Genomic DNA, 23,863 nt, shown 5'->3' with positions numbered 1-23,863 from the left:
AGTTAAACACAGTTTGCCTTTCGCAAATCTGTGCTGGCTTTCCTTAATTAATCCACACTTGTCCAAGTGACTGTTAACTTTGTCCCTGATTATCATTTCTAAAAGTTTCTCCACTGCCGAGGTTAAACTGTCTGGTCTGTGGTTGATGGGTTTGTCCTTACACCCTTTTTTGAACAAGGGTGTACTATTTGCAATTCTCCAGTCCTCTGGCACGTCCCCTCCCCCCTGTATCTCATGAGAATTGGAAGATTATGGCCAGTAGCTCCACAATTTCCTCCTTATCCTCCCTCAGCTTCCTAGGATGCATCCCATCCGATCTTAGTGACTTATCAACTTTAAGTACAGACAGCCTTTCTAGTACTTCCTCGTTATCAACTTTAATCTCATCCAGTATCTCCATTACCTCCTCTTCTTTAAAGTTCTCATCTTTGTGCTCAAATCCCTCCATGGTCTTGCCCCTCCCTATCTCTGTAATCTCCTCCAACCCTCAGAGATGTCTGTGCTCCTCCATTTCTGCCCTCTTGAGCATCCATGATTTCCATCACTCCACCATTGGTGGCCGTGCCTTCAGCTGCCTGGGGCCTAAGCTCTGGAATTCTCTCCTTAAACCTCTCTGCCTTTCTTTCCTCCTTTAAGGCACTCCTTAAAACCTACCTCTTTGACGAACCTTTTGGTCACCTGATTTAATTATTTCCTTGTGTCTCGGTGTCAAATTTTGTCTGATAACCCTCCTGTGAAGCGTCTTGGTATGTTTTACTGGGTTAAAGGTGCTACATAAATATAAGTTGTTGTTGCATTTGTGCAGTTATCGGATGGTATAATGCAACCTTGCACATAGCACCATCTGAGCTGAGAATGGCCACGCACCGAGTTCGTAAGGCTTAGCTTTCTAGCAGCTTCCGCATTGAGAGTCAGCTGTAGCCAATGTCTGGGATGGCTACCTCAGTCTTCAATGGACTAAAATTATCCTGATTTACCTGATTAGGCAAAATTTAAATTAAAAAAAAATCACATCTACCTTGGCAGTGCTCGCTGTAAATTGGATCCCAGATTGAGCTAGCAAAACCATTCTTTAAATCGAGCATACAGATCAAAAATATAGTGTTGGTTATGACTCAGTGGGACACACACTCGCCTCTGAATCAGAAGGTTGTGGGTTCAAGTCCCACTCCAGGGACTTGAGCACAAAGTCTAAACTGACACTCCAGTGCAGTGCTGAGGGAGTGCTGCACTGTCGGAGGTACAGTGCTGAGGGAGTGCTGCACTGTCGGAGGGGCAGTGCTGAGGGAGCGCTGCACTGTCGGAGGGGCAGTGCTGAGGGAGTGCTGCTCTGTCGGAGGGGCCGTCTTTTGGATGTAAAAGATCCCAGGGCACTATTTCGAAGAGGAGCAGGGACGTGCTCCCTGGTGTTATGGCCAGCATTTAAAACACCACTAAAAAATACCACATTATCTGCTCATTATTACAGAACTGTTATTGGGATCTTGCTGTGTGCAAATTGGCTGCCGCGTTTCCTACGTTACAATGGTGACTACACCTCAAAAGGTACCAAAAGTTGAGCGCTGCGGGATGCCCTGAGCTCATTAAAGGTGCTACATAAATGCAAGTCTTTCTTCCTTTACCTTTCCTGACAATAAGCAGCAGCATTGTTCCTCATCATCATCACAGGCAGTCCCTCCGAATCGAGGAAGACTTGCTTCCACTCTAAAACTGAGTTCTCAGGTGACTGAACAGTCCAATACGAGAACCACAGTCCCTATCACAGGTGGGACAGACAGTTGTTGAGGAAAGGGAGTGTGGGATAGATTTGCTGCACGCTCCTTCCGCTGCCTGAGCTTGATTTCTGGCGTTGAGACTCGAGGTGCTCAGCGCCCTCCCGGATGCACTTCCTCCACTTAGGGCGGTCTTTGGCCAGGGACTCGCAGGTGTCACTGGGGATGCTGCACTTTATCAGGGAGGCTTTGAGGGTGTCCCTGTCCCTGGTCTTCGAACGCTCTCTTCCTCAGGCGGCCGAAGATTGCACTGGCGCACTGGAGGCGACGTTGACCTCGTCGTGCAGATTCCGTCCACTGCTCCTTAAGGCCAATAGTGGTAGGTTTTTATGAGGGAGATTCTGCCTCTGATCTGTAGCTGTGCTGGTTCTATGTGCAGAGCCATCTAACATGACCTTGCATGTAATTTGCATTGCTGCATGGTTTTCAGGACACAGCTAGGTACAGGCTCCATGAGAGGCCATAAAGGAAGCTCAGTGCCAGTCAAGAGCAGAATGGGAACCGAGGGTTTGAAGTGAATTGGCTAAGTACTTGAAACGCAGGAATATAAAGGGTATGAAGGGTTCTAGACTCGAATATAAAAGATTATGAAGGGTTCTAGACTCCTCTGGCTGAGGATTCCAGAACCAGGGGTCACAGTCTCAGAATAAGGGGTCGGCCATTTAGGACTGAGATGAGGAGAAACTTCTTCACTCAGAGGGTGGTGAATTTTTGGAATTCTCTACCCCAGAGTGCTGTGGAGGCTCAGTCTTTGAGTATATTCAAGACAGAGATCGATAGATTTTTGGATATTAAGGGGATCAAGGGATATGGGGACAGTGCAGGAAAGTGGAGTTGAGGTCGAAGATCAGCCATGATCTCATTGAATGGCGGAGCAGGCTCGAGGGGCCGAATGGCCTACTCCTGCTCCTAATTCTTATGTTCTTATGAAGCAAGGGCAGGAAAATGGGATTGGATTACATAGCTCCAGCTAAAGAACTAGCAGTAGCACGGTTTGATGGGCTAAAGGGCCTCCTTGTTTGCTGCAAATCTATGGTGTAGCAAGGGATAGCTGATGTGAAGTGCTCTGGTGGAGTGGTCAGATGCTATGGGCAATGAGGGAAGGATATACTTGCATTGGAGGCAGTTCAGAGGAGGTTCACTGGGTTGATTCTGGAGATGAGGGGGTTGACTTATGAGGATAGGTTGGGCCTATACTCTGGAGTTCAGAAGAATGAGAGGTGATCTTATTGAAACTTGTAAGATAATGAGGGGGCTAGACAAGGTGGATGCAGAGAGGATATTTCCACTCATAGGGGAAACTAAAACTAGGGGACATAGTCTCAGAATAAGGGGCTGCCCATTTAAACCTGAGATGAGGAGGAATTTCTTCTCTGAGGGTTGTAAATCTATGGAATTCTCTGCCCAAGAGAGCTGTGGAGGCTGGGTCATTGAATATATTTAAGGCGGAGATAGACAGATTTTTGAGCGATAAGGGAGTAAAGGGTTATGGGGAGCGGGCAGGGAAGTGGAGCTCAGCCCATGATCAGATCAGCCATGATCTTATTGAATGGCGGAGCAGGCTCGAGGGGCCAAATGGCCGACTCCTGCTCCTATTTCTTATGTTCTTGTGTTCTTAATGTGTCTGAAGCTGGATAGTCATCTATGTTTCTATGCCAAGGCCAGATAAGGAGTGTTACAAGGGACTGTGAGCTACGTGTTCCAGCTGGTATATAATCTGCTGGTGACATTGGATATAAAATGGAAATGCCCACAGATGATTTGCTCATCTCGGACAGAATTAAAATGTTTGTAATTTGTTGTCAGTAATTATCGTTGCTGCCAGAGACACAGCAGCCGCAGAGCTGTAACCCATAGTAACCTCTTGCACCACTCAGCTGTGGCTCAGTGGGTAGCACCCTCGCCTCTGAGTCAGAAGTTTGTGGGTTTGAGTCTAGGGACTGGAGCACAGAAATCAGACTGACACTCCAGTGTAGTGCTGAGGGAGTGCTGCTCTGTCGGAGGTGCCGTCTTTCGGATGAGACGTTAAACCGAGGCCCCATCTGCTCTCTCAGGTGGATATAAAAGATCCTATGGCACTATTTTGAAGAAGAGCAGGGGAGTTATCCCCGGTGTCCTGGGGCCAATATTTATCCCTCAATCAACATAACAAAAACAGATTATTTGGTCATTATCACATTGCTTTTTGTGGGAGCTTGCTGTGCGCAAGTTGGCTGCCGCGTTTTCCACATTACAACAGTGACTACACTCCAAAAGTACTTCATTGGCTGTAAAGCACTTTGAGATGTCCGGTGGTCATGAAAGGCGCTATAGAAATGCAGGTCTTTCTTCTTTCTTTCTTACTCTCCTTATTGGAGGTTGTTTGCAGATGGGCAATGGGCAGTGGGCGGTGGGCCGGTTGGGTGGTGAGTGGTGGGGCAGTGGGTGGTGGGGGTGGGGCAGTGGGCGGTGGGGGTGGGGCAGTGGGTGGTGGGGCAGTGGGCGGAGGGGCAGTGGGCGAAGGGGCAGTGGACGGTGGGGCAGTGGGGCAGTGGGGCGGTGAGGCAGTGGGCGGAGGGGCAGTGGGCGGAGGGGCAGTGGGCGGAGGGGCAGTGGGCGGTGGGTCGGTGGGGCAGTGGGACGGTGGGGCAGTGGGCGGTGGGGCGGTGGGGCAGTGGGACGGTGGGGCAGTGGGGCAATGGGATGGTGGGGCAGTGGGCGGTGGGGCAGTGGGCGGCAGGGCAGTGGGCGGCAGGGCAGTGGGCGGTAGGGCAGTGGGCGGTGGGGGTGGGGCTGGGGCAGTGGACGGTGGAGCAGTGGGCGGTGAGGGTGGGGCAGTGCACGGTGGGCCGGTGGGGCAGTGGGGCAGTGAGGGTGGGGCGGTGGGGCAGTGGGGGGGGGTCAGTGGGCGGTTGGGCAGTGGGGGTGAGGCGGTGGGTCGGTGGGCGGTGGGGCAGTGGGCGGAGGGGCAGTGGGCGGTGGGGCAGCAGTGGGCGGAGGGGCAGTGGGCGGTGGGGCAGTGGGTGGTGGGGCAGTGGGGCAGTGGGCGGAGGTGCAGTGGGCGGAGGGGCAGTGGGCGGAGGGGCAGTGGGCGGAGGGGCGGTGGTGCAGTGGGCGGAGGGGCAGTGGGCGAAGGGGCAGTGGGGCGGTGGGGCAGTGGGCGGAGGGGCAGTGGGCGGAGGGGCGGAGGGGCAGTGGGTCGGTGGGGCAGTGGGCGGTGGGGCAGTGGGCGGAGGGGCAGTGGGCGGAGGGGCGGTGGGGCAGTGGGCGGAGGGGCAGTGGGCGGAGGGGCAGTGGGCGGAGGGGCAGTCGGCGGTGTGTCGGTGGGGCAGTGGAGCAGTGGGCGGAGGGGCAGTGGGCGGAGGGGCAGTGGGCGGTGGGGCAGTGGCCGGTGGGGCAGTGGGACGGTGGGGCAGTGGGCGAATGGGATGGTGGGGCAGTGGGCGGTGGGGCAGTGGGCGTCAGGGCAGTGGACGGTGAGGGTGGGGCAGTGGACGGTGGGCCGGTGGGGCAGTGGGCGGTGGTGGGGCAGTGGGTGGTGGGGCAGTGGGGGTGGGGTGTTGGGGGGTGGGGCAGGTCAGTGGGCAGTGGGCGGAGAGGCAGTGGGCGGAGGGGCAGTGGGCGGAGGGGCAGTGGGCGGAAAGGCAGTGGGCGGTGGAGCAGTGGGCGGTGGGGCAGTGGGCGGTGGGTCGGTGGGGCAGTGGGCGGAGGGGTGGTGGACGGAGGAGCAGTGGGCTGTGGGGCAGTGGGACGGTGGAGCAGTGGGCGGTGGGGCAGTGGGGCAGTGGGCTGTGGGGCAGTGGGCGGTGAGGCAATGGGCGGCAGGGCAGTGGCGGCAGGGCAGTGGGCGGCGGGGCAGTGGGCGGCGGGGCAGTGGGTGGCGGGGGTGGGGCAGTGGGCCGGTGGGGCAGTGGGCGGTGGGGCAGTGGGCGGTGAGGGTGGGGAAGTGGACGGTGGGCCGGTGGGGCAGTGGGGGTGGGGGGGTCAGTGGGGGTGGGGCGTTGGGGGGTGGGGCGTTGGGGGGTGGTCAGTGGGTGGTGGGGCAGTGAGGGGTGGGGCAGTGGAGAGTGGGGCAGTGGGGGGTGGGGCAATGGGCAGTGGGGCTGATGGGGCGGTGGGCTGATGGGGGTGGGCTGATGGGGGGTGGGCTGATGGGGGATGGGCTGATGGGGGCTGGGCTGATGGGGGTGGGCAGATAGGGGTGGGCTGATTGGGGATGGGCTGATGGGGGTTGGGCTGATGGGAAGTGGGCTGATGGGGGTGGGCAGATGGGGGTGGGCTGATTGGGGATGGGCTGATGGGGGTTGGGCTGATGGGGGTTGGGCTGATGGGAGGTGGGCTGATGGGGGGTGGGCTGATGGGGGTGGGCTGGGGGTTGGGCTGATGGAGAGAGGAGGAGGAGGAGGAATGCAGGAGGACCGTGACACCTAGCCTTCAGGAAAGCAGCACCGTCATTTTCTTTAACGACCTGATTCAGTGCTTCAACTTCAAATAATGAAGGGTTCACGTGTGTCTTATTGTGGTGCAGGTGCGGAGTGCCGGGGAACATTTGAAGAGATGACAGTTTTGCTGCTAACTGAAGTGGCACTCGGTGTTTATTTCCCAGCTGCGTGTGGCTCTCAGTACTGAGCTGGTGGTCGCTGGGGCCCGAGGGCAGGTTCTGTTGAATAATGACTGCTCATCAGCTGGGTGTATGAACATCAAGCTGTCCTAGTATTTACCGCTCCGGCTTCAAAACACTCATTCATTAATGCTTACTTCAGTCTAATTACCCAGCCTCTGTATTTATCTGTGTGCTAATAATATGTAGCCATCCAGTTGGCTGTTTTGATCTTAACAACATCCGCGCTTTTACTCATTGATGAGAACACTTTAAAAATGTGCTGTGATTTTTCTTAAATAAAGCACTGAAGTAAATCCTGACACCTTTTTTTCCTCACTCTTTCAAGGGACAGAAAAACAAACTCACTGAAACGAGAAGAAACTTGGAACATGAGCCAAGATTTTGCCAACAGGAAGAGTGCAGGGAAATCGTGGGTTCAGGGACTTGCTTTGCACAGATTTTCCTTTCCCGAGCTCTCCCTCACGAGACTGTGCATGTACAGCAAGGGCTCTTTATAGAGAGGTCATTCACCAGCCCGGCACAAGCTCTCCCCCTCCCCGCCATCAGGTGAGACGTTTGCAGCAGCTGTATCAAAGATGGTACGGGTCAGGCTGTCCAAATAGGCTCATGCACCTGACCCTGGGGATAGGATGGGGTCAGTGATGTATCCATGAGGTGGGCGGAGGTTCTGCCCTGCCTCAGATCCACCACCAAAAGCCCTCCGAAGAAATTTCAAGGCTCACGTAATAGCCACCGCGACAAAAATGGACGCCAATCCACAGCCATCAAGGAAATGCCTGCCTCGTTGTTTAAAGTCTGCGGTAAAATTCAAGACGCGTTTTTGTCAATCATCACCAATCACAGACTGGTACTGTTGCAGAGGCATGGTGATTCTGTCAGTTCCTAATCGCTCGGTGTCCAGGGAAATCGGAGCGTGATTCAGGGGACGTAACCAGCTCGCCCAGAGCTCAATCTAATGGCATCTGATGTTTTTTTACGTCCTGTTAATTGTCTGCTAATATTAGGAAGACTCAGGGGCCAAAATTGCCCCCTTTCTACAAGGCCTCTGGCTGCCTGAAAGTGGCGGTCACGGGTCGGCACAGAATGCCCGAGTCTCCACGGAGGGGCCGCCATTTTGGATATTGCTCTCCTTTGGTTTTGGAGCGGTGTCTGGGACCGTTCCGCCCGTTTTCCCACCACAGTGTGCACGTGCCGACCCCTTACCGACTGCCGGGGACCCCCTCAGGAAACTGTCCCTTTCCTGCAATTGCCCGCGGCCGATCGGTGTCCCCGACAGCTTTTGCTGTCGATACGCTCCCTGTGGTTTGGCGGCCCGGCTGCCCTTAACGGGAAGGGTGCACTACCACGGCCGTTATGTTATTTTTTTTTTGCCGGCTGACTGCCAGGTCCTTCCAACAATTATGCCCCCGGGTTCGGCCGGGCCACCAACAGGCAGCATGGCACTCCCTCTTGGGTACTGGGACGCTGGCCCGGCCGAAACCCTCCCCGGTGGCCCAGTGTTTGCCACTAAAGTGGCTGCCGAGCTCACAGCGGCCCTGCCCTTCAACTGAAGGGAAGCGACGTTGTGACGCGCTAGCGCGATGATATCATCAGTGCGGCGCTGATGACCGACAGCCTCGGTTACTCTGCCCCGCTAGTGACGGCCACTTCATCCCCGCCCCCAAAAAATGGGCGAAGTGCTGAATTTCGACAGTTAGGCCATCCGAAGGCATGGGGCGGCCAGAACCCATCAAAACCGGTAGGTGCGTCTCGTTTCGGGCATAGGGCACTTTCGGCCCCACAAACTCAACTTATACAAAGTTGCCAGGTGGTGGGACTGGATTTGATGGGCAACCTCGGCAGAGGCAATTGTCATGGGGAAGACTATCCAACTGAAGGATTGTGGGTACTGGCAGTGGGATCAAGCCTCACTCCAGGACTTGAGCATGCAATCTGGGCTCACACTTGGCTGCAATACTGAAGGAAAGCTGTACTGTCGGAGGTGAGAAGTTAATCTGAGGCTCCATCTGCCGGTTCAGGTGGGTGTTCTCGAGGTACTACTTGAAGAAAGGTCTCCTGGTCAATGTTAATCTCTCACCATAACAGATCAATTGGGCATTAATCTAATTTTCGGTCAATGGGATCTTGCTGGGCACAAATTGGCTGCCATGCTTATCTATAAAACAACAGCAGCTACACTTCAAAACTTGCTGATTGTGAAGCACCTTGGGTCATTCCAAGGACACAAATGACATTATATAAATGCAAGTTCTTTCATTCTTACTGATTATTTCATCATCATAGGCGGTCCCTCGAAACGACGATGACTTGTTTCCACGCCAAAAAAGGATGAGTTCACAGATGTTTCAATGAAGGACCCAAACTACATCCTGATGGGTGGAAGATGCCTGTGCGTAGATTTTTTTAAAGTGTGGTGGCCGTTACACACCAGCCACCACACGGGCTTGACAGAGCTAGGTCTTGGTCCAGTGGCCAGGGTTAACTAGGACGACTGGAGACCTGCTCTGCTGCACGGACCTAGTGCGCACACATATCGCAGTGTGGGCTGGCCCGTGCTGCCCCTGGCCCCGAACTCTCGCCTCTCCTGGGCCCCGATCACATCCCTCCACAGTCTCTCGCTGTTCCTGCTGTATCTGCCCACGCTCCAATCACTGAGTATTTATAACGGATGTAAGTGCAGACTTTATGCCATGGTGTAGGCAGCTGTAAAGGGCTCGTTTGTTTAATATGCTGAGCTTCGGCTTACCTGCAGGCTGTCCAGGATGACGCGTATTGACTGGACCTGTCGACGAACGGCCCCTGAAAACCTCTCGTATGTAGCAGCATCATATTCAGTCATATGAATTTCCTTTAGTCTGCAGCAGAAACAAGGAAGGATGTTGGTAGTAGGCTTCTCACACACAAGATGCAGGGTTTGTCTAAAATACTACAGAAACAGAAAGGAAATTAACCTGTGGAATTCCCTACCGCAGAGAGTTGTTGATGCCAGTTCATTGGATATATTCAAGAGGGAGTTAGATATGGCCCTCACAGCTAAAGGGATCAAGGGGCATGGAGAGAAAGCAGGAAAGGGGTACTGAGGTGAATGATCAGCCATGATCCTATTGAATGGTGGTGCAGGCTCGATGGGCCAAATGTTCTTCTCCTGCACCTATTTTCTATGTTTCTATGTAAAGCCTGGTTGAAAATACTGCTGAGCTGACACCATTTAGTACTGATTTAGGAAACCTTTTCTGTAGGTTTTTGACTCTTCCTATTGAACGACGGGAGTTAAATTGCCGTCCAAACACTGAGGTAGAAACATACCTAATTCTGAGTTGTTTCCATTGGTGGGGGAGACTAGAACTAGGGGGCACAGCCTCAAAATACGGAGGAGCCAATTTAAAACCGAGTTGAGAAAGAATTTCTTCTCCCAGAGGGTTGTGAATCTGTGGAATTCTCTTCCCAAGGAAGCAGTTGAGGCTAGCTCATTGTCAAGTCAAAGATAGATAGATTTTTAAGCAATAAGGGAATTAAGGGTTACGGGGAGAGGGCGGGTTAGTGGAGCTGAGTCCACGACCAGATCAGCCATGATCTTATTGAATGGCGGAGCAGGCTCGAGGGGCTAGATGGCCTACTCCTGTTCCTAATTCTTATGTTCTTATGTTCTTCTGGTTCTTGAACTTAATTCTGTTTTTATGACTTGTCGGCCAATTTCTGCAGCAAGCAGAACTGAAACATTGGAACAGGAGTAGGCCATTCAGCCCCTCGAGCCTGTTCTATTAGACTTTGGCTGATCTGCACCTCAATTCCATTTACACGCCTTTGTTCCATAGCTCTAAAGTAATACCCATGCCCAACAAAAATCTGTCAATCTCAATGAAGTTAGAGTCCAAAGTTGGAAAAAAGCAGCTCCCAGATGCCAGTGGAAGCTCCAAAAGATGACTTGAGTTTTACTGAGGGGACTTTTGGACTCATTCCAGACTTTGCATTGGCCAGACAGTCATACGGTATAGGAAGAGCCGTGGAATTGATGGTCGTGGTGGCGAGGTAGACAGTGCACCTGTGGAAGCTTGGGGATGAATTTACTGAGGGGGTAGCCTGTAGCCGATCAATAGCAGGGGACAAGAATGGATTCTTGGACCCAATCTTCCCAAACTCTCCTGATTCAGCAATTGTGCCCTTGCATTGGAAAATTGCCAATGTCACACCATTATTTAATAAGGGTGGGAAGAGATAAACTGGCAAATTATAGACCTATTAATCCAACGTTTGTTGTGGGAAATTTATTAGAATCTGTCATTATGTATCATTGCTCGTCTCCGCCCTAGCCTCAGCTCATCTGCTGCTGAAGCCCTCATCCATGCCTTTGTTACCTCTGGTCTTTACTCCAACGCACTCCTGACTGGCCTCCAATATTCTACCCTACGTAAACTAGAGGTGATTCAAACCTCGGCTGTCCACGTCCTAACTCGCACCAAGTTCCGATCATCCATCACCCCTGTACTCACTGACCTACATTGGCTTCTGGTTAAGCAATGCCTCGATTTCAAAATTCTCATCCTTAATTTCAAATCCCTCCATTGACTCGCCCCTCCCTATCTCCGTAATCTCCTCCAGCCGCACAACCCCGAGATATCTGCGCTCTTCTAATTCTGTCTCTTGAGCATCCCTGATTATAATCGCTCAACCATTGGTGGCCGTGTCTTCTGTTGCCTGGGCCCCAAACTCTGGAACATCCTGCCTAAACCTCTCTGCCTTGCTACCTCTTTTTCCTTCTTCAAGACGCTCTTCAAAACCTACCTCTCTGACCAAGCTTTTGGTCACCTGCGCTAATTTCTACTTATGCGGCTCGGTGCCAAATTGTTTTATCTCATAATACTCCTTGAAGCGCCTTGGGATAAAGATGCTATATAAATACAAGTTGTTGTTGTTATTAGGGACAGAGTGACTGAGCACTTGGACATGTATGAACTGAGTAGAGGGAGCCAGTATGGATTGTAAAGTCATGTCTACCTCACCAAATTGAATTTCTTGGGAGGTAACTAATGTGTTAGATAAGGGAGTGTCTATGGATGTTACTTATGTAGGGCCCAAGTTTCGGATGTCCTCCCAGAACGGTGCACTCAGAGAGGCCCGCCTATTTTTTAGAATTAAAAAAAAGCCTAAAACTTACCTCGCGATTCTCCGAGTGAAGCAGGCCTGTTTCACAGTCAGCGCGATGCAGCACAAGCGGGGGGGGGCGGAGCTGCAGCCCTGGGCCAAAAAGAATGCCGGCAGCTGCGTGCGTGCGCAGTGGAGTCTGTGTGCATGCGCAGTAGCTCCTAGCCCCCAGATTGTGTGTGCGTGTGCTGCTGGCTGTGTGGGAGGGGCCCGAAGCACGCAGCCCTTGGCCCTGGCCGAATGGGCTCCTGGAGCGGGCAGAGTGACGATTTGCAGCACAAAGCCCCTAGCCCTGGCCGGGCTCCCGGTGCTCTCGAATGGGTAAGTGAGGTAGGAACTTTTTATTTTTTATTTATTGATTTATTGAATGATTTTTAAAATTTATTATTTATTGATTTATTTATCATTTATTATTGATGATGGTTCTTTATTTTTAAAAATGAAGTGTTTAATGCTTTGCAAAATCCTCTAACTTCCCTTCCCCACCCCCCCATCTCTGGCTACCTGCGCCTGATTTCTAAAGTCTCCGAAAAGTTTTTCAGAGCGTACAAAAGTGGACACTTGCTCTATTCTAACTTAGTTTGGAGTAAATTTTCGCTGCCTAAACTTTTCAAAACAGGCATAAGTGGCTGGTAACGCCCCCCTTTGAAAAAGAAACTTTCCTAAAACAAAACTATATTAACTCACTTAAACTGGAGCAAACTAAATGCCGAGAATTGTGATTTCTAAGATACTCCATACTAAACTAGTTGCTCAAAAAAAATAGGAGCAACTTGAGCCGAAACTTGGGCCCACGGACTTACAGAAGAAATTCCGTAAGATTCCACACATGAGACTGTTAACAAAAATGAGAGCGCATGAAAATGGAGGCAACCTATTGACATGGGTAGGGAACTGGTTAGGCGGTATGAGACCAAGCGTAGATATAATGGGCATGTGCTCCAATTGGCAGGGCGTAACTAGTGGCGTCTCCCAGGGATCTGTACTGGGGCCTCAGCTTTCCACTGTATTTATCAATGACGGGTGAAGGAACAGAGAGCCGTATATCCAAGTTTGCTGATGACCCCAAGTTAGGTGGGAGCAGAAAGTTGCACAGGAACATTGATCGATGAAGTGAGTGGGCAAAACTGTGGCAGATGGCGTTCAGCGTGGGGATGTGTGAGGTAATCCACTCTGGACCTAAGAAAGATAGATCAGAGTATTTTTCTAAATGGAGAGGCTGGGAACTGTGGAGGAGCAGAGAAATTAAAATGTCTGTGTACATCAATCACTAAAAATTAGGGGAACACAGAGGGGTGGAAATTATACCCCAGTTGTATAAAGCTCTAGTTAGACCGCATTTGGAGTACTGCATTCAGTTCTGGGCACCGGTCCTTTGGAAGGATATATTGGCCGTGGAGGGGGTACAGTGCAGATTCACCAGAACTATATCAGGCTAAAGAGTTAAATTATGAGGATAGGATGCAACTTGGCCTCATAATTTAACTCATTTAGCCCTTGTATCATTCTGCTGAATATGCGCTGCACTCCCTGCAAGGCTTGTAATCCCTTGAGTATAGATGTTTAAGGAGTGATCTAATTGAGGTGTTTAAGATAATTAAAGGAGCTGAAAGGGTAAAGAGAGAGAAACTATTTGCTCTGGTGGGGGAGTCCAGAACAAGAGGGGCGTAACCTTATCAGAGTTACACCATTCCGGGATGACGTCAGGAAACACTTCTTCACACAAAGGCTAATGGAAATCTAGAACTCCCTCCCTTCAAAAGCTGTTGATGCCAGGAGTCAATTGCACATTTCAAAACTTAAATTGCTAGATCTTTGTTTGGGAATGGTATTAAAGGATGTGAAACCAAGGTGGGTAACTGGAGTTGAGATGTAGATTAGCCACAATCTAATTAGTGTTACCAAATGTGGTTGCATGTATTTCCTGGAAGTTTCATGATATGGCCTTCTGCCTTTCAGCCGTGGCTCAGTGAGTCAGAAGGTTGTGGGTTCAAGTCTCACTCCAGGGACCTGAGCACATAAATCTAGGCTGACACTCCAGTGCAGTGGCCGGGGGAGCGCTGCACTGTCGGAGGTGCCGTCTTTCGGATGAGACGTTAAACCGAGGCCCCGTCTGTTCTCTTAGATGGATGTAAAAGATCCCCTGCCACTATTTCGAAGAAGAACAGGAGATATATCCCCGGTATCCTGGTCAATATTTATCCTTCAATCAACACAACAAAAACAGATTATCTGGTCATTATCACATTGCTGTTTGTGGGAGCTTGCTGTGCGCAAATTGGCTACTGCGTTTCTCACATTACAACAGTGACTACACTCCAAAAGTACTTCATTGGCTGTAAAGCACTGAGTTGTCTGGTGGTCGTGAAAGGCGCTATATAAATGCAAGTCTTTCTCTTAACTGCCCTGCCCTGCCCCCACGTTCCCGCCATTGGTCACTCAACACGTCCGTCCTCACATCGCACCACCTTTCCACGTCAATTGGAAAGCCAACTGGATGCCAGTTCACACAACCATTCTTTCATCTTCAATATTTACTAACTAATAAATGAAAGTGTTTAAAAGAAAATGCCTTTTCCCCTGGAAACCCTCGATCTAACTGAATGATGAAACAGGCTCCAGGAGCTGCATGGCCGAAAGCTGTTCCTGGATGCTGTGTGTACATGGGAGGAGAAACCACGGGAGAAGATTTAGTGACTGCACTGGGAAAGATTGGAGTAGACTGACCAGTGACCCATGCTACAGGGCTAGAACACGGAGGACAGACAGTGGGGAATAATGTCGACGGCAGGAGAAGTCAAGGGACGACAGGGAGGGTCACCAAGCACCAGCCGCTGGCGTGCAGAATGATGGGTGTGACCTTGTCCAGGGTGGTCACAGAGCTATTGAGGAACTTGCACAGGGAGGTGGGAGTGGCAAGTGAGTGATTGGGAAACGAATTGCAATAAGATATAAAGCAACCAACACAGATCAAAAAGGGAGCCTTTGTGGTATTGTTATCTTATTGACAGTCCGTACTATGGATTGACAGTTGATCCAAGGCCTGTGGATAGAATTATTTCTGCGTATGTGCATAGTGTCAGAAGAAAAAAACTGTCCAACCTTCTTATACCGGGAGGCTTGGCCTCCCAAAGAACAGGGGGGAACATGTATGAGTACTGATGGGGTATACTGAATGTATCTGTGTATTGATGGGGTATACTGAATGTATGAGCATTGATGGGGTATACTAAATGTATGAGTATTGATGGGGTATACTGAATGTATCTGTGTATTGATGGGGTATACTGAATGTATGAGTATTGATGGGGTATACTGAATATATCTGTGTACTGGCCCATGTAGAATAGAAATAAAATGCACACTTACCTGAAGCTGCTCCGCCCGCTTGAGGTCCCGGTCTGGAGGCCTCTCGTGACTGCACGTCACAGTGGGACGTCCGCAGGAGTCACGTGGGCCTAGACACCCAATCGTAAGTAAGTATTTTCTCATTCATGGTAATAGGAGATTCGTAGGTTATGAATCTCCTATTACTATGAATGAGAAAAACCCCAAAACGCACAAACACTACATAAAACATTTAAAAAACATCTCACACAATACTCTAACAGAAATTAAAGTTGTTACACATGTTTTTTAAAGAAAAAGAATTTGCCGATTTAAAAAAAAAGTTAGGGTTAGAGTTTAAAATAACATTACCTGAGTGGGCAGAGTTTTAACATAAATATGTTCTTTAAAATTTTATTTTAATCATGTTTTTGATATGTTTTTAAATTCTTACGCCTGTAACAGTAGGCTATGCACCTGCTTTTATCAGGCGCAAGAGTTTTGAGGACATTTGCTGGGCAAGATATGAGTAAATCCCGCAATCTTGCCTGTGCAAATGTCCTCGCTCCCGAGATACAGAGGATCGGTTGAGCTCCAGCTTGACAGATCGGAAAAGCCGGTTTTCAGCGCATGCACATTGTGTGCTGAAAACCAGCTTTTCCGATGCCTTCCCGGCCTTGTACGGGCTCAGGATGTCGGAATTTCCACACCCATTGTCTCTCGGGTTCTGATACAACACTGAAAAAGAAACCAAGTGTAATTCAAATATTACCGATATTTCTTTCACTACAGGTGCAGCGCCTAAAATCCGGAATCCTCGGACCGAGGCCGTTCTGGATTCCGTGCTTTTTTCCAGACTTTCGATTTGCTTTCTAATGTCACAAATCCGGAAGCACCCGAGCGCAGATTCGTTTATTTTCGGATTTCGGAACATCAGAGAAGGTGGTGGGGGGGTTCCCATGAGGAGCTGTTTGGGCTGTCTGGCCCCATCGAGGAGGTCATCAGGCCGGCCGGGGCCCCGTCAAGGAGGTTGTCGTCGGGCGGGGCCCTGCTGTGTAGGTCATCGGGCGTGCGGGTGAGGAGGCCCCGAGGTAAGGGCAGCGGTGGTGAGGTGAGCGGGGCGAGGCCCGAGATAAGGGCAGGGGCAGGGCCCTGAGGTCGGCAGGGTTGTCAGGTCCAGATTCCGGAACATTTCGGATTCTCGACTCTCCCTCTTCCTCTGCACCGAGCGACTTCTCATTCTCGGTGATTTCAACCTCCATCTCAATTCATCATGCTCTCTCTCCTCTGAGTTCACTGGCCTCTTGTCCTCCCTTAATCTCTCCCTCCATGTAAACTGCCCTATCCATATTCGTGTCCATCCCCTTGACCTTGCCATCTCTCGTGGCCTTGCTACTTTCATTGTAGATAAGGCCATCTCTGACCACTTCCTCGTATCGCTCTCCACCCACATCCCCCTTCCACCTGCCCCGCCACCCCACCCACCAACCCTACCTCCTTCTGTGTCCGACCCCGGAAAAAACTCTCCCGACTCTCTTACAACTGCACTTATGAACTCCCAACTGTCCAGCCTTTAGCTCTCCATTCACCACGACATCTATGCAGCAACCGATCTGCTCAATCACACCCTCACCACCACCTTTGATGCCCTAGTCCCTGTTAAAACCATTACTCTCTCTCACCCTGGCCACTCCCCCTTGTACAGCCCTGATCTTTACTCCCTTAAGTCCAAGGGACATGGACTTGAATGGATATGGCGGACAAGTGGTTTAGCCATTCACCACCAGATCTCATTGGACCACATAAAGCACTATTGGGTCTTGCTCACGTCTACCAAAATCGCTCACTATTCCAGAATCATTCTGGAATGTTAAGATAAATCCCGACTTCTATTCTCCACTGCTAACCGTCTCCTTAAATCGCTCTCCCTGTCTCCTCCACACTCACCTCCGACAATAAGTGCGAGGAGCTCATTGACTTCTTTGTCTTTAAGATTGAGACCATCTGTTTGGCGTCTCTGCCTCTTCCCTTCCTTCCCCTAGTCCACCGGGCCACACTTCCTATAATGAAGCCCTCTGCCCTTCCCCTAAGGAAGCCACTGTCATCTAACCCTGACCTTACATCTTTCTCCAGTTTCTCTCCGATCTCCCCTCATGACCTCCGAGCTCATCCTGTCCATGAGACCCACTTCTTGTTCCCTCGACCCTATTGCCATGAAGCGACAAGCCACCCAACTTCCTTTTCTGGCTCCCATGTTAGTGACATTGTCAACGGTTCTCTGTCCTCAGGTACTGTCCCCAGCGCCCTCAAATCTGCCGTCATCACCCCTCTCCTCAAAAAACCAACCCTCGACCCCTCTGACCTTGCAAACTACCGCCCATCTCCAACTTCCCTTTCCTCTCCAAAGTCCTTGAACGTGTTGTCGCCTCCCAAATCCGTGCCCATCTTTCCTGGAACTCCATGTTTGAATCCCTCCAATCCGGTTTCCGCCCCGCCACAGTACCGAAACAGCTCTCATCAAAGTCACAAATGGCATCCTTTGTGATTGTGACAAAGGTAAACTATCCCTCCTCGTCCTTCTGGACCTGTCTGCAGCCTCCGACATGGTTGACCTCTCTATCCTCCTCCAACGCCTCTCCACCATCGCCCAGCTGGGTGGGACTGCACTCGCCTGGTTCCATTATTATCCATCTAATCGTAGCCAGAAATTCTCCTGCAATGGCTTCTTTTCCCACTCCTGCATCGTTAATTCTGGTGTCGCCCAAGGATCTATCTTTGGTCCCCTCCTATATCTCCCCTTGGCGACATCCACACAGCGTCAGTCTCCACATGTACGCTGACAATACCCAGCTCTATCTCACCACCGCTTCTGTCGACCCCTTCACGGTCTCTAAATTGTCAGACTGCTTGGCCGACATCCAGTTCTGGATGAGCAGAAATGTTCTCCAATTGAATATTGCGAAGACCGAAGCCATTGTTTTCGGTCCCCGCCACAAACTCCGTTCCCTAGCCACTGACTCCATCCCTCTCCCCAACCTCTGTCTGAGGGTGAACCACACTGTTCGCAACCTTGGTGTCATATCTGACCCTGAAATGAGCTTCCGACCACATATCCGCAGCATAACTAAGACTGCCTATTTCTACCTTCATAACATCGCCCGTCTCCATCCTTGCCTTAGCTCATCTGCTGCTGAAGCCCTCATCCATGCCTTTGTTACCTCTAGACTTGACTACTCCAACGCACTCCTGGCTGGCCTCCCACATTCTACCCTACGTAAAGTAGAGGTCATCCAAAACTTGGCTGCCCGTGTTCTAATTCGCACTAAGTCCCGCTCACCCATCACCCCTGTGTTCGCTGACCTACACTGGCTTCCGGTCAAGCAACGCCTCGATTTCAAAATTCTCATCCTTATTTTCAAATCCCTCCATGGCCTCACATAGTGGGGGGGGGGGGCGGTATGTAATCTCCTCCAGCCCCACAACCACCCACCCCCCCCACCCCCCGCCCCGCGCCGAGATGTCTGCACTCCTCTAATTCTGCCCTTCTGAACATCCCGGACTATAATCGCTCCACCATTGGTGGCTGTGCCTTCTGTTGCCTGGGCCCCAAGCTCTGGAATTCCCTCCCTAAACCTCTCCACCTCTCTACCCCTCTTTCCTCCTTCAAGACGCTCCTTAAAACCTACCTCTTTGACCAAGCCTTTGGTCTCCTGCACTAATTGCTACTTATGTGGCTCGGTGTCAATTTTTATTACATAACACTCCTGTGAAGCGCCTTGGGACGTTTCACTACGTTAAAGGCGCTATATAAATACACGTTGTTGTTGTTGAATCTGGAGACTAATATGCAGGATCACACCAGCTTCAGTCGACCATTCGCTCATCATCCTCACTTCAGCACACTGCGAAGGTTAGACGGTTGAGAAAAGTTTGCAGGATAAAGTGAGAATGACCCTGCAGCTGCTGCCTTTAGTTACGTGAATTACTGTCTGCTCGGGGAAATGAAACAGGGACTGCTTTGATTTCAGCACAACGAAAAAAACTCTAAATGGGCCTTTTCACCCCTCAAGACTTAGAATGGACTGTGCTTATATTTTCCAGTGTTCGATGCTCACTGCTTTTGTCTTATGATTGGTCATATTTGTCAGATCTTTCAATATCAATCAATACTTTTCTGTGTGGTTTGAAAAGGCTTGTTGCACGCACGATTCAGTACAGGCCCTGTAAATGGCTCCCTTCATGCAGAAGAACAATTAACAGAACATCGTAAAATAAGTGGCACTGACAAGAAATTGGACGGATTCTGTGAAACGACAAAGAGCTTTTTGTTCAAGCTTTTGAAATTGACCATTCCCGACAAGAACTGTTTGTGGAGACAAGCTTTCGGAAATCCTATACTCAAGAGTTGTTTACCACCAGAAAGGGGCTTACTTGTCTCTCCAGTTCCTTTCTCGGGAAACCAGTTCTCTTTTTCCTGCGCTCTGGCCAGTTCGGATGAAAGTTGGTCAACCTGAGATGTTCACTCTGTTTCTCTCTCCACAGACGCTGCCTGACCTGCTCAGTGTTGCCAGCGTTTTCGGGTTTAATTTCAGATCTTCAGCATAGCAGTATTTTGCTTTTGTATTAGCAACAACAACGTGTATTTATATAGCGTCTTTAACGTAGTAAAATGTCCCAAGTCACTTCACAGGAGTGTTATAAGACAAAACAAATACATTTGACATGGAGCTGCATAAGAAGAAATTACAGATGACCTTGGTCAAAGAGGTAGGTTTTAAGGGGCATCGCAAAGGAGATAAGAGAGGTAGAGAGGCAGAGAGGTTTAGGCAGGGAGTTCCAGAGCTTGGGGCCCAGGCAGCTGAAGGCACGGCCACCAATGGTTGAGCGATTATAATCAGGGATGCTCAAGAGGTCAGAATTAGAGGAGCGCAGACATCATGAGGCTGAAGGAGATTACAGAGATAGGGAGGGGCGAGGCCATGGAGGAATTTGTAAACAAGGATGAGAATTTTGAAATCGAGGCGTTGCTTTACCAGAAGCCAATGTAGGTCAGCAAACACAGGGGGTGATGGGTGATCGGGACTTGGTGCAAGTTAGGACATGGGCTGCTGAGTTTTGGATAACCTCAAGTTTACATAGGGTAGAATGTAGGAGGCCAGCCAAGAGTGCGTTGGAATAGTCAAGTCTAAGATAGGTATATCCTGGTTATAAATGGAGAATAGGGAGGAGACAATAAGTGAGTCCCAAGTTCAAGCCTGTGGTGGGATAAAGCTGATTTGTAGATAGCTTGGAGTCAGTTTGGAGCAGCGCCGATCTCATGTCCAGGTTTGGAGACAGGTGTAGAGAGGGTGTGACTATAGGAACTGTTTGAGGGCAGACTCATAGAAGTTTACAGCATGGAAGGAGGCCATTTCGGCCCAGTGTGTCTGCGCCGGCCGACCAAGAGCTATCCAGCCTAATCCCACTTTCCAGCTCTTGGTCTGTAGCCCTGTCGGTTACGGCACTTCAGGTGCACATCTAAGTACTTTTTAAATGTGGTGAGGGTTTCTGCCTGTACCACCCCTTTCAGGCAGTGAGTTCCAGACCCCCACCACCCCTGGGTGAAGACATTTCCCCTCAAATCCCCTCTTAAACCCCCCCTCCCCGAATTGCTTTAAATCTATGCCCCCTGATTGTTGACCACTATCAGTGTGTAAAGAAAAATGTAGAGACATGTAAAAAGAAAGCATTGGGTTCGTAAGTTTAAATTATATAAATAATGGGCAGGAGGTAGAAATGGAATCAAGCTCACTGATATACAGCGCAGCAGGTGGCCATTCGGCCCACCATGTCTGCATCGTTTTTTTGAAGAGCAATCCCATTCATTCACCCGGAACATTCTCTGCCTTAAGGAGAACATATATTTTGAGAAAGAAAACTCATTAGGAGCAATTCTATAATTATTCGTCTTGGACTTTACTGGACCAAAGTCTCAGTGATACAACTTTTCAAATTCCCAGCAGGAACTTTGCTGACAAACTGCTGATTTATCATCAGTCCAGCCTTGGTGCCAGGAACTGCAAGCATAAAACTCGACGGGAACAGGGCTTACAGTTCTTTTGTTCTTCAGTTTTGTGTTGACCTGTTCCTTATGTCTTGAATATCACTGGAATTTCTGAAGTGTTTGGAGGTTGTTCCTTAATTCTTGATTTTGCAGCGTCAGTCAGGGAACTCTATCGCCCGAGACAGAAAGTCGTGGGTTCAAGCCCCACTCCAGATGCTTGAGCACACAATCTAGGCTGACACTCCAGGCCAGATGTCGTCGTTCAGATGAGACGTTAAACCATAGACCCATATGGCTTCTCAGGTGGACGTAAAAGATCCCATGGCATTATTTTGAAGAGCAGCAGGGGAGTTCTCCTCCTCTGCGTACTGGTCCATATTTAGACCTCACCCAACATCACCAGAAGAAAAATAATCCGGTCATTATCATATTGCTGTTTGTGGGATCTTGCTGTGTGTAAATTGGCTGCCACATTTCTTACATTACAACAGCGACTAAACTTCAAAAGTATTTCATTGGCTGTAAAGCGCTTTGAGACGTCCTGGGGTCGTGAAAGGCGCAATATAAATGCAAGTTCTTTCTTTCTTCATGAATAATTGGATTAAAAGGAGCTCCTTCATGGGACAAGGTGAGACATTATGTGAGTGCTCATTTCTGGGACACTCTGCATAGCAACATCCCAATCTTGGTCCCACCATCACAGGGCGGTGCTGACTGATGGCTATGTGCTTTCCAATGGGTGGCAGAACGAGAGAGTTACTTCAGACTGTGGGCCTCCTGATGGCCAGCTCAAGAGTAGCAAAGGGGCAGAGGTCTGGGAGCATGGCACCATCCCTTATTGTTTAGAACATAAGAAATAGGAGCAGGAGTAGGCCATACAGCCCCTCAAGCCTGCTCCGCCATTCAATAAGATCATGGCTGATCTGATCATGGACTCAGTCCCACTTCCCCGTCCGCTCCCCAGAATCCTTTACTCCCTTATCGCTCAAAAATCTGTCTATCTCCGCCTTAAATATATTCAATGACCCAGCCTCCACAGCTCTCTGGGGCAGAGAATTCCAGATTTACAACCCTCAGAGAAGAAATTCCTCCTCATCTCAGGTTTAAATGGCCGGACCCTTATTCTGAGACTATGTCCCCTAGTTTTAGTTTTCTCTATGAGTGGAAATATCCTCTCTGCATCCACCTTGTCGAGCCCCCTCATTATCTTATAAGTTTCAATAAGATCACCTCTCATTCTTCTGAATTCCAATGTGTGTAGGCTCAACCTACTCAACCTATCCTCATAAGTCAACCCCCTCATCTCCAGAATCAACCTAGTGATCCTTCTCTGAACAGCCTCCAATGTAAATATATCCTTCTGTAAATATAGAAACCAAAACTGTAGGCAGTACTCCAGTGTGGCCTCACCAATACCCTGTACAGTTGTAGCAGAACTTCTCTGCTTTTATACTCCATCCCCTTGCAATAAAGGCCAACATTCCATTTGCCTTCCTGATCACTTGCTGTACCTGAATACTAACTTTATGTGTTTCACGCACAAGGACCCCAGGTCCCTCTGTACTGCAGCACTTTGCAATTTTTCTCCATTTAAATTATAATTTGCTTTTCTATTATTTCTGCCAAAATGGATAACCTCACACTCTCCCACATTATACTCCAGTTGCCAAATTTTTGCCCACTCACTTAGCCTGTCTATATCCCTTTGCAGATTTTGTGTATTCTCCTCACAATTTGCTTTCCCACCCTGGCTCTGAGTCCAAAATGTTGTATGAGAATGTGGAAGAAATTAAATGAATTTGAAATAGAGAAGTTATGAAAATAGACAGATTTACATATTATAAAGACTGTATACACAGAAACAGGCCAGTCAGCCCACACAAATCTCTCTCCACCCAACTTCATCTCACCCTGTCATCATAACCTGCCTCCTCCCTTTATCCCTCAGGCACTTATCTAGCTTTACCTTAAATGCTATGTTATTCACCTCAACGATTCCATGTGGTAGCGAGTTCCACATTCGAACTATTCTTTGAGTAAAGAAGTTCCCCCTGAATTCCTTATGGATTTATAAGGCTCCTAGTTTTGAACCCACCCACAAACGAAAATGTTTTCTCTCCATTTTATTAAGAAAGGACAAGAATATCTGTGGCGACAGAACTTATAATCTGCTGACAAGATGTCCCCTCTTCTCCTCCCATCTCCTAAACCTTCTCTTCCCCCTCCTCTCTGCTTCCTTCTCCCCTCTTCCTCTTCCCCATCATCTTTTTTTGCCCGCCTCCTCTCTTTCTCTTCTCCCCCTCCCCTCCCAATGGTCCCAAAAAATGCTGTGAAGGGAAACTGAAATAGCGCTTTCTGCGGCCTAAAGCTAGACTGTCGAGTCAACAGAGTATTTTTCATTGAAATTACAGCTGTACAAGCACAGTGTGACTGGCACAAAGCTGTGAACAAGACTTCTGATCGACTAATTACTTAGACCTTTAGTGTGCGGTCTGGGGATGTGCTTTCACTGTTTCAATCAGCTTCACGTTTAAATAGGAAGCACGCGGTGTACAGTTACGGAGAGAAGCTCCGGGCACGCACCTCTGCTTGAATGCTTTTTCAGCCATTTCTCTTGCAGCTCTTTTCACTTCTTCTGGCACCGCATCCTTCTCAGCCTGAGACACCTGATGCACCTTGTGTCCTGCATCCAAACGATAAGGACCACCTTTCCCACCCAGGCCGGCAGTATCTCTTCCACCTGGGGAAAAAAAACAAGCACTGATTGTCAAAGCACAAGTCTGAGGATGACTTGGTGGGACCCCAGCTATTTACACTATACATTAATGATTTAGATGAAGGAACTGAATGTAATATCTCCAAATTTGCAGATGACACTAAGCTGGGTGGCAATGTGAGCTGTGAGGATGATGCAAGGAGGCTGCAGGGGGACTCGGACGGGTTAGGTGAGTGGGCGAATGCATGGCAGATGCAGTA

General features: G+C 49.7%; 1 protein-coding gene across 2 annotated transcripts in view; it reads right to left on the bottom strand.

The window, feature by feature from the left end:
* Positions 1-23,863, bottom strand: part of vwa8 (von Willebrand factor A domain containing 8) — a 463,584-nt gene that overhangs the window by 56,159 nt on the left and 383,562 nt on the right. For both annotated transcript variants that reach the window (XR_011595909.1, XM_070894160.1), the window contains exons 39-40: positions 23,471-23,627; positions 9,122-9,230 (exon numbers count right to left, since the gene is read on the bottom strand). Coding sequence is in view for 1 of the 2 variants with exons in the window: in XM_070894160.1 (XP_070750261.1) it covers positions 9,122-9,230; positions 23,471-23,627 (266 nt within the window). In the remaining variant the exon portion in view is untranslated. The remainder of the gene's footprint in view (positions 1-9,121; positions 9,231-23,470; positions 23,628-23,863) is intronic.

The sequence above is a fragment of the Pristiophorus japonicus genome, chromosome 11, assembly GCF_044704955.1.
Source record: "Pristiophorus japonicus isolate sPriJap1 chromosome 11, sPriJap1.hap1, whole genome shotgun sequence".
Lineage (NCBI taxonomy): Eukaryota > Metazoa > Chordata > Chondrichthyes > Pristiophoridae > Pristiophorus > Pristiophorus japonicus.
The sequence above is the reverse complement of the archived record's forward strand: the minus strand, read 5'-3'. Positions and strand labels throughout refer to the sequence as shown.